A 10,887-nucleotide genomic window follows, 5' to 3' on the forward strand; every position below is an offset into this window, starting at 1 on the left:
ATGCTCTTCTGACTGAGCCAGCCAGGTCCCCCAAATTGTTGCCGTTTCCAAATCATTTTCATTTTTCTTCAGTTTTTGTTAAAGAATTAAACTATTCACTGCTTTCTGCTGTTTAGTTTTTGTCTTGAAATCTCACGTTAGGATAACACATCTGTGCCTCAGGGCGTTGGTGCTCGTGGGGAGTTTTACAACACTGGATGTGAGCAGTTATCTGTTAGAACATGGCCGTTTGATCAAGATGACCTGCCATTTGGACACCTGCCCATCCAAGTACTGGCATGTGCTTCACAATAGCCACCAAGTGTGGCTCCTGTTCTTGTCTCATAGGAGGAAAGGGAATAATGATCCCAGTTGTCAGGCACACCCCCATCTTATGAACAGATTTCACACCCACAGCTCAGTTTTCTCCTGAGACTAGTATTGTGCTCACCAAGGACAAGGGTCCGTTTTCATTTTACAGGTGAAATGAAAAGAGTTGAGATCTGAGAGGGCACTGATTCTCTAAAGACACCGAGCTGTTAATGCCCTGGTGCTGATTGCAGCCAGTCCTGTCTGAGCCCAGGACCTGCCCTGCCCCACTGTGGTCTCCAGGACCAAAGATTCAATTTTTGGGCTTAAGACGGGAAGAATACATAACATGGCACCGTGCTAAGTCTCTGGGTATCGGTTACATTTCTTTGTGCTCTCCCCTTTCTGCTTTTGACTAAACTGCTCTACCTGAAGACTTTTGAAACCACAAAAGAGCTGTATCCAGAGATGTGCAGGATTGCAAATCAATAAGGGAATTGCCCTCTTTTTTTTTTTTTTTTTTTTAAGATGTTACTTATTTATTAAAGAGAAAGACAAGCAATGGGGAGGGACAGAGAGAGAGGGAGAAGCAGACTCCCCGCTGAGCGGGAAGCCTGATGATGGATTCAGTCCCAGGACTTTGAGATCATGCCCTGGGCTGAAGGCAGATGCTTAACCAACGGAGCTACCCAGGCACCTGCTATCCTTCTTTTGTTGTTGTTGTTGTTCTTTTTTTTTGTAAGATTTATTTATGTATTTTAGAGAGAGTACACATGCATGAGTTGGGTGAGAGACAGAGGAGAGAACCTTCAAGCAGATCCCCTGCTGAGTGCAGAGCCCCACGCATGCCAGGAGGGATCTCACGACCCATCGGATCACGACCTAGGCCGACACCAAGAGTCAGACACTTAACTGGCTGAGCCACTCAGACACCTGCTGACTTTTCTAAAATATGACAATATGTCTAAGCCCCAGAATTAGAACGTATTTTTCTTGAAATTTGGTTTATCAACTCCAAATTCCTACATTTCAATTTTTATTTAGATAGCCCAGTTTCTCCTCATTCAGATACGGTGATTATCACATCATCAGAAGTACCAACATGCTAAATTCTGTGACTTCAAGATGTTTTGAGAAAACATTCCATCTTCTGCCCTGAGTCCCAAAATACTCAGGCCAAGTTGACTGTGGTCTGAACAAAATACTACATGTAATTCTGTTTGGTGGCCAAGAAGGTACTAACTACTGGTGCTCCCATTCCCATCTTTCAGGGCTCTTATCACAAGATTTGGAATGCATTTTTATATCAAGATATTTAAAGTCCTCCTATCACCTCTTCAATTAAATTGAAAAATTGCACCTAAAACTCAGAGTTCCCTTGTACAAGTTATTCTCTGTTTAAAGCTGTTTTCAAAAACATAAATTTCTTTTGTAAAACAAAAGGGGACACCTGGGTGGGTTAGGGGTTGAGCGTCTGCCTTTGGCTCAGGGCATGAATCTGGAGTTCCAGGATCAAGTCCCACATCGGGCTTCTTGTATGGAGCCTGCTTCTCCCTCTGCCTGTGTCTCTGCCTCTCTATCTCTCTCTGTTTCTCTCATGAATAAATAAATAAAATCTTAAAAAAAAAAAATTTGGTTTGCTTTTATCTTTAAAATTTCCTATCAAAACCTTTTGATCAAAAAAAATAAAATAAAAATAAAATAAAAAAAACCTTTTGATCATTCTGAGGAAATAAGACCACCATGTTTTGTTTTGTTTTGTTTTGTTTTGTTTTGATCTGTGTTTGGTTTTTTTCCTTGTTAGCTACTGTTACCCTTTTATTTTCTGGCATAGAGTTAAGGCCCTCCTGATAGGTGGGTGGCATCCTCAGCCTCCTTGCCCTCCAGCTCCATGAAGAAGAACTGGAAACTCCAAGTTTGTGGTGCATCTCCACCTTGGTCAAATGTAAGCAGGTTGGTCCAACTATGTGCATGCATGTTGGTTCTCTCATCCTACAGCTATTACCAACAGAGGGCCATCAGATAACTCATTTGCCTCCTACTTGTTCTTAGAATCCCTTTATCCACTAGAGAATTTGAAACGTGTTAGGGGGGATCATGGATTAGTCCAGAATGGTCTCCAGGAATCCAGCTCTTTTCCTGGAGGGCCAACCAATCCATTGGCAAGGCAACTCTTCTCTCCCTCCTACAAAACTCTGTCCCCCATCTCTCCCTTCTTCCTTGGCTGCTTTACTGCCTTTCCAGATTCTCTTGCTGAACCACTTCTGTAGTCTCTGGCTTGTCTTCCTGCAGCTGCACTTAAATCCCTTCCAGCCTCTCCTTGCCCTCAGATGAAACCCAGTCTGCTCCCATAGCCCATATCATGTGGCCTCTCTGTGTTCTCCAGCCTCACTTCTTACTACTCCCCTCATCCATATGTTCTAGCCACACTCTCCTCCTCTTCCTCTTTTTTTTTTTTTTTTTAAGTTTACTTCTTTAAGTAATCTTTATATCCAATGTGGGGCTTGAACTCACAGCCCCAAGATCAAGAGTCACATGTTCCTTTGACTGAGCCGGTCTCGCACCACGTTTGTACCTGGGGCCGCATTTGTACCAGGGATTCACTGAGGATTTTTCTTAACCTGCTGTCTAATAAAACTTTCTGCAATGGTAGGAATGTTCTGTATTTGCCTTGTCCAGTATGGTAGCCACCAGCCACATATGGCCACTGAGCACTTGAAAGAGAGCCAGTATGACTGAGGAATTGAGTGTAATTCAGTTTTAATTAATTTACATTTAGATAACCACATGTACCTGATGGCTTTTATATGGCATAGCACAGCCTAGAGAGACCCTAGTTAGACTTTAAGGTTTTTTTCCACAGAAATGTTTCCAAATGATATTCTCTGGTGGTAATTATTATGAACTTAATGTTTACAGTCTTGTCTGTGTAGGTGAGCTCTATTTGTAAAATTGCTCCAGAGAATGAAAATATGCAAACTTTCCAAAGACTTAAAAAAGATCTTCCAGATAAAACTTCATAAAGTAGGGATTGTATGTGGAACTTTTCTGATATCTTTTGGTAATTTAGAAATAGGGAAAGGAGATTTTTGTGGATCGGGCCAGAGAGTAACACTGGCCCAGACCAGATTTGGCTGAATTTGTGAACATAGCTTAAACATCCTTAATAGAGCTAGTTCCTTGCCTGGAAGTCTGTCCCTTTCCTACCCTTCCCCATTTCATAAATGGCACCCTACTATCCAGTGGCTCCAGCCAGAAATCCAGGTGTCCTCCTTGGGCCTACACTGGCTCTTCCCTAGTTTCCCAGTCACCACCTGGTTCATCATCACATCCAGCATAATATTTTTTAAAGATTTTATTTATTCATGAGAGAGAGAGAGAGGCAGAGACCGGCAGAGGGAGAAGCAGGCTCTATGCAGGGAGCCCGACATGGGACTCAATCCCAGGTCTCCAGGATCATGCCCTGGGCCGAAGGTGGCGCTAAACCGCTGAGCCACCCGGGATGTCCACATCCAGCATAATTTACCTCTCAAAGTACCCCACATAGATTCATGTCTAGCCATCGTTGCAGTCACCTCTCAGTCCACACTGCTTGAATTTACATTAACTAAAATTAAATAAAATCAGGGGTGCTGGGCTGGCTCAGTCAGAACATGTGACTCTTAGTCTTAGAATCATGACTGCTAGCCCCATGTTGGATGTAGAGATTACTTTTTTAAAAATTAAAAGTAAATGCTTGTTTCTCAAGTGCTACCTCCATTTCAAGTGCTCAGTAGCCACATGTGGCTGATGGCTACCATAATGGAAAGGAGAGATGCAGAAAATTGCTATCATCACAGAAAGTTCTATTGGATGGTACTATTCCTGTCTTCAGAGTTACAGTATCACCACACTTCTGTCAGTAAATAGAATGGGAGTCTCTATGGTTTTAAGAAACAGTCCAGGCATATACTGCCTGTTCCCCTTCCTCTTTGTAGCTGCTGGCCGCCAACTCTCCAGAGCCCTGGTGCCCACCAGGCACCGTGCTGAGCATGCAGGACTCAGCTAAACTGTCCAATCCCTGTGGAGGTTCCCCTGTTGGCCATTGTTTCTCTGTTTCTGGGTGCCAAACTGGGCTTGCTCCTTCTCTATGAGATGTGCACCTTCACTATGAGGCCTGCTGCCATCCTTCCTGGGGAGACTAAAACTAGATGCTTCCCTGTGCAGGGGGAGGGGCCTTTTGGAACTAGCAAATTTTGAACACTTAGGTACCCAGGGTGGCATTTTTCCTAGAGTTGTACATTATTGGATTATTTAATCCTCTCAAAAACCCCATGAGGCCTGTTTTGTGCCAGTTCCAGACTGACAATAACCAATGTTATAGTTGGACCAGCCCTTGTGGTTCTTACTGTGATTGCCAGGTGCCCTTCAGCAATAACCACTGAGAAACTTTGAAAAAATAGGGTTTCTTACTTACAGGACCTGGAAATTACACAGCATACCTGGAGCCACACAACAAGGGGCCTGGGAGGAGAGTGAGAGAGCAAGGACCTGGAGTTGAGGATGGGAGGACCTAGGGTCTCCTGTGCTCACTCTTTATTGGTGAATTTAAAACATATGGAATTTGGGCAGCCCGGGTGGCTCAGCGGTTTAGTGCCGCCTTCAGCCCAGGGCCTGATCCTGGAGACCCGGGATCGAGTCCCACTTCGGGCTCCCAGTGCATGGAGCCTGCTTCTCCCTCTGCCTGTGTCTCTGCCTCTCTCTCTGTGTGTCTCTCATGAATAAATAAATAAAATATTTTTTAAAAAAAAAGGAATTTAAAAGCATAGGAAGAGAAAAAAAAATAAATGGCCCAAATGATAAGTTACAGAAATCAACCAAGACCTCTAACACAAAGGAGCCTCCTTAGGAGAAGGTGGCCTGTCTCTATCTAGTTGTGTGGCTGGCAAAGTATTTATTCAGATAGTCCTCTTTGAAGTGGATACCTGAGCAATCAAAACTTAAGTCAGGCACTTGTATTATAAAAAAAGAGAAAACCCAGCTCAGTGCTTACACTAAGGGAAGCATTACTGTTATCCCCACTTTGAGGGCTCATGGAGGGAAGCAACTTACCCATCACAGCTCTTGAATTTGCCACCTAGTGAGCACTCAGGAGGGCGGTTGGGAAGGGGGCTGGTAGGGATCAACCCCAACATCTTTTACCTTAATCTCTAAGAATAGTACATTTACTAAGTCAATCAGGCAATGTAGAAATGCTTTCAGCCATCCATCGGGTAGAAATGCCACCACAATATCAGAGGGTTTCCCAGTGGTAGCCCATCAGGAGACAACATAGATTGGCTTATTATTTAATTCAACTCTAGAGATCACATAAGAATGGGCAAATTTGTCAAGGTTTATCATCTCAACAAAGACTAGGAATTTTTGCTTATTAGGATCAGAATTTAAAATAATACATCTCTGTCCAAAAATAGAATCTGAATCAATGAATCTTTTAATTAGTAGGCTTTAGTCTAGGACATTTTTAACAGGCAAATTAAGTCCTAAATTACTGGTTTGGTGTAGAAGTAACTTCTAAAGCAAAGCAACTTTTTGCTTCAGGCAAATGTGTATATGTTAAATATCCACCCATTCAACAAGGTTTTTTTTTTTTCCCACAAAGGTTTTAAATGATGCATACAAATACGTAAAACACCAAAGAATAATACGAGTGAGGGAACAATTAACCCTATTAAAATGTATAATTAAATATGTATTATATACACGCCTTGTTATGCTTATGGCACCTGAACTAGTTTCTCAAGGTCACACAAGTAGGGCTGACAAGGCTGGTGGCAGTCCTCAATAAACGGCACCATCTCTCATCCCATTGCACAAAAACTCCTGACAAATATTGCCCTCCACCTCCACTCTGCCCCAGTCATGGGCCTTCTCTTTTTCAGGCTAAGTAGTCCCTATATTGCTCTTTACCCTTTTCTCTCTACTTCTAACTCCTCTTCCTATTTCTTAAGATGAAATATTGATACATTACAATAATAGTCCAGATGTAGCATGGCCAGCGCAGGTTGAAAAGGAGCTGTCCTTTTCTTTTTTAACAATTTAAATTGGAGTACAACATGCATATTAAAAATGCACATGTAAGTTTACACGTTGATGAAATGTTGCAAACCCAATGCATCTTTATAACCATCTAGACGAAGAAGCAGGACATCACTAGCACCTAGAAATTGATATACACCTCTGTATTTATGCATACATGTATATGTATCATAAATTCCATATAAATATAACAGGCTACAAGTAGCTCTTTAAAAAAATATTTTGTACTTTTTTTTAAGGTTTTATTTGAGAGAGGAGAGAGAGAGCGAGAGTGAGAGCGCACAAGCAGGGAGAGGGGCAGAAGGAGAAGTGGGGATCCTGATGCAGGGCTTGATCCTAGGATCGATCCTAAGATCACCACTGGAGCCGAAGGCAGACTCCGGACCAACTGAGCCACGTAGGCACCTTGTTTTTTTGTTTTTTTAAAGATATTTTATTTACTTATTTGACAGAGAGAGAGTGTGTGTGTGCATAAGCAGGGGAAGCTGCAGCCGGAGAAGGAGAAGCAGATTCCCCACTGAGCAGGGAGCCCGATGTGGGGCTCAACCCTGGGACCCTGGGATCATGACCCAACAGATGCTCAACTGACTGAGCCACCCAGGTGCCCCAACAAGCTCTTTAAGGCAGTTTTATCACACTATTGACCAAGTCCTTTAAAAACTTCTGACCTAAGGCTTCCTAGCTGTGACTATTTGTTTAATAAAGCTTTGCCAGTTGATCATTTTATCTCCATAAAGCATCATCATATTAACATTGGTCCATCTTTCTTACAGCTGTTGTAATGTAATTGTTCATTACATTGCAGAGTCTGGCTGACATCCAGTACGTTATCTACCCTTTTAGTTTTGTGTCAGCAGTAAGTGATTTCTTACTGGGATTAATGCAATAAGAAAATGTATATGTTCTCTCAGACTTATTCCAGACTTTATGCCTCCAAAGCACTTTTTCAACAGTTCTCCTATCATAACACAATTGACATTCTATTTCTGCTTGTGACTTTAAAAATTTATTGTCAATGAACATTTGCATCTTAAGTGCCTTTAGGTAAATAGTAAAATCTCGACTTTTGTAATTCATTTAGTATCAACATTTTCATTAAAAAAATCTTCATCCATCCATCCCCATGCTACTTGACCCCTCTAATTTCTGTATCTTGGGTCAGAGTAACCGATACCTGAATATTGGTAATGCATAAGCACAGTACAGCTGTAGGTCACCTGGTAAACTCAGCCTGGTGCAGCCTGACCCACCTTGAGCTTCCCAACATCCTGTGCACCTGAAGAGACCAGAAAGTATTGAGATTACGCCCTGGTACCTTGCTCTTAGAACTTTTTGAGCAAAATGTTTCAGATAAAAGAGAAAAACTGTCTTGTTACATTCTTCCCTTCACATAGTATGAATGCAATGGATATTTCCATGGGGAGGTATCTTTTCCGAGTGGTGCCCAGAGTTTTTCTGTGCCTGACTCCAGAGGCTCTTGTGAATTGCATGCCATTTGTAACAGCTGCTTGAAGTAACTAGTAAGATATGAAAGTCTAGGCATGACTTACAGGGAGCACGATTCCAGTTCTTTTTTTTTTTTTTTTTTTTTTTTTTTCACGATTCCAGTTCTTCACCCTAGCAACTAGATGGCCCTTGATTGCTGGAGCTGCACATTTTTATATTTAAAATTGAAGTTATATTTCAAAACCAAATGAAAAATTCAGCTTTAAAGTTTGATTTTAAATTTAATATTTATGAGCTATAATTTATTGCCTTTATTTTTTTATTAGATAATACTGAACATTTTAGTAGCAAATATTTTGTTTAAAACATTTTTCCATTGAATTTCACATTTTATGAAAATATATTCAAATTTTGTATATGTTGACTTCAATTACATCTTACTTTTAAAAATCCTTTAGATTATTAAAGCACAAATTAAGTGAAAATCCTAAATATAACATTAAGTGATTTTGCTGAAATTAAGGCAAGAAGGATACTTTTATGGAATTAATATGATTTGTGAATCATGCATATCTTTATTACTCAGGTGGACTTCTCAGTCTATGGGAGCATCCAGACATGTGTAATCATGATTAAATTCAACTGTCTTTGGTATTTTGCCAACTTTTGAATATGTAACACCTGTAGCCTTACATATATTTATCCATCTTTGTCATTATAAAAACGTATTCAGAGAGGAGGACAAAACATATTCTGACAATGGATTTATAATTTCCATGTATTGAGATATGCAGGCTTTCATTCATAATCTTGCTTCGGGCCCTCACAACGTTAAGGGTGAGCTGCAGGGGCCTGTCTCTGTCACCGGCTGTCTGCAGACCTGTGCTCCCCACTTGCTGGGTGCAAGGCTACCACAGGTATTTGCTTCCAGGGCCCACAGACAGGCCCTTGCTCTCCGTTCTAGGCCAGGAATTTCAGGGAGAGGACTCTGATTGGGCCAGCTTAGGTCAGGTGACCACTTAGACTCATCAGTGAACGCAGATCATCCCGTGATAACCTTGCAGCAACAACATAGAGGGGGTGTCCCAGCAGTGTCTGGGTTGACCTTCCCCAACATGTCCAATGCACTTTGCTAGAATGTGGTCTTGTTCAGCAGACCTCTCTTTTTAGTAGTTTTGAGCCATACATTTAATAATGTTTCTTATTGAACCGCCTGGGTGGCTCAGCGGTTGAGCGCCTGCCTTTGGCCCAGGGCGTGAACCCAGAGACCTGGAATCAAGTCCCACGTCGGGCTCCCTGCATGGAGCCTGCTTCTCTCTCTGCCTATGTCTCTGCCTCTCTCTCTCTCTCTGTGTCTCTCATGAATAAATAAATCTTTTTTTTTTTTTAAAGTAACATTTCTTATTGAATGTAATTTCCGGAGGTAAAGCTTTTTACACCTAGGTTACAAGAAGGATGGCTATCCAACCCAGTTTTCTGGGAACAGTCTCAATTTATGCCTGTTGTCTCACTAATTATTAATAGTGTTCCTTTTCATTCATGGGTATTCTGGTTCAGGTGATAGTTCATATTATGGCCCTAATTATAGTGACTTCATGTTTGGTAGTATGAAAGTTAATTTATATTTCTGTTTTGCCCACATGTCACCTTCCTCTTGGCCATCATTTGGTCCAAGCAACTGCTAGAGGCCAAACAGTGTCCTAGATGCTGGAGATATAGTTGAGTAAGACAGAAACCCTGTCCTGAAGGGACTCATGGTTCTACCAGGAGAGAGAACACAAATTAGATCATTATAATACAGCCTAAGAAATCTGGTGGGAACAGAGGGTGGGGGAGTAGCTCTGCCTGAGAAAACTGACAAAGACCCCATAGGGGATGACACATTTGACCAGATGACATGAATGTCCACATGGCTGATTTGGCATATTGGGATATACCTCTTATTTTTATCAAACTACATAATCCAAAACCATGAAGTTTCATCATTGCTCAGATGATTGCTGATGTAAGAATCACAACCAGGATGCCTTTCCGACAATGAATGGGGCCACCTCATCCCCAAGGCCAGTCTTGGAGTAGGCAACTCAAATGCATGTAGTTAAGAGAGCAAAGTGGGATGTATTTGTGCCACACATAGGACCACCAGAATGTCCTTAAGTCTCTGCCAGAATACAGAGTCAGAATCCCCTGAGGCTGGTCTAGAACGATGCGAAGTTTTCAGTTGACAGACCTGGGTTTGGAAGCTAGCACAGCTGCCTACCATCAAGCAAATCACTTTATCTCCCTAGCCTTAATTTATCTGGAAAATACAACTGTGAAACCAAATAATCCACAATGTTTCTTCCAGCTTTAAAATTTCTGTTTATTGTATACCGAGCGAACTACAAATCCTTAAATCAAATTATCTCTAATTAATTAGCTAATTCAAGAAGATAATTCTAGAACAATCAGAGCCAATTTAAAATGGTTTCTCTTTTCTATATGCATTTGGTGTAGCCACAAAGGCTTTTGCACTGATAAACACCTTTATCAAAGGGCTTTTGCAGTTTGAATCCTGTATGGAAGATGTAGGGAAAGCCCATTGTAGAATGATATAGTTCTGACTTTTGCTTTCCTTAAACCAGCCTGTACTGGGCATAAGGGCCGGAAATAATGTCACAGTCTAAACTTTGCTTTTTTTCCCTCCCTCCTCAGAGTAGACAAGCAAAACTCTAGCACTCTCACGAGAGCCTTTCAAATCCTTCTCTCTGTCCTTAAGGTCAGGAGTTGGAGGCAAAGCATGTGGATCTGACTCATTGCTTTGTACTCCTTGATCCCTCCAGAAGCACAATAAAAGGAAAGCTATTGCTGCCGAGCTACTTCCTCTTGTTGGTAGAGGTATTATCTGCTTTGTCTGGGGTTTCTTTCTCCTTGATCTTTCTGTCTCCCTGCCCCCATATACCTATACCTATATCTATGTCTGTATCTATAGATCTCTCTCTCTCTCTCTCCCACAATCTCAGCAGCAGTCCTTGCCATACCCAAAAGGTAACCTTGCTCCTCAGTTTTGAGATCATATGGCCTGAACATATTTTT

At 41.6% G+C, this 10,887-nt stretch overlaps 1 protein-coding gene across 4 annotated transcripts in view; it reads left to right on the top strand.

Annotated features, from left to right (window-relative positions):
* TTC13 (tetratricopeptide repeat domain 13) overlaps positions 1-1,888 on the top strand; it is an 80,719-nt gene extending 78,831 nt beyond the window's left edge. For 2 of the 4 annotated variants that reach the window (XM_077894528.1, XM_077894527.1), the window contains exon 24: positions 1,051-1,888. In XM_077894528.1, the coding sequence (XP_077750654.1) occupies positions 1,051-1,200 (150 nt within the window). In that variant the 3' untranslated portion in view covers positions 1,201-1,888. The remainder of the gene's footprint in view (positions 1-1,050) is intronic. The other 2 variants (XM_077894533.1, XM_077894529.1) reach the window with 2 other exon arrangements.
* Positions 1,889-10,887: the final 8,999 nt, after the last annotated feature.

Source organism: Canis aureus, chromosome 4, assembly GCF_053574225.1.
Source record: "Canis aureus isolate CA01 chromosome 4, VMU_Caureus_v.1.0, whole genome shotgun sequence".
Lineage (NCBI taxonomy): Eukaryota > Metazoa > Chordata > Mammalia > Carnivora > Canidae > Canis > Canis aureus.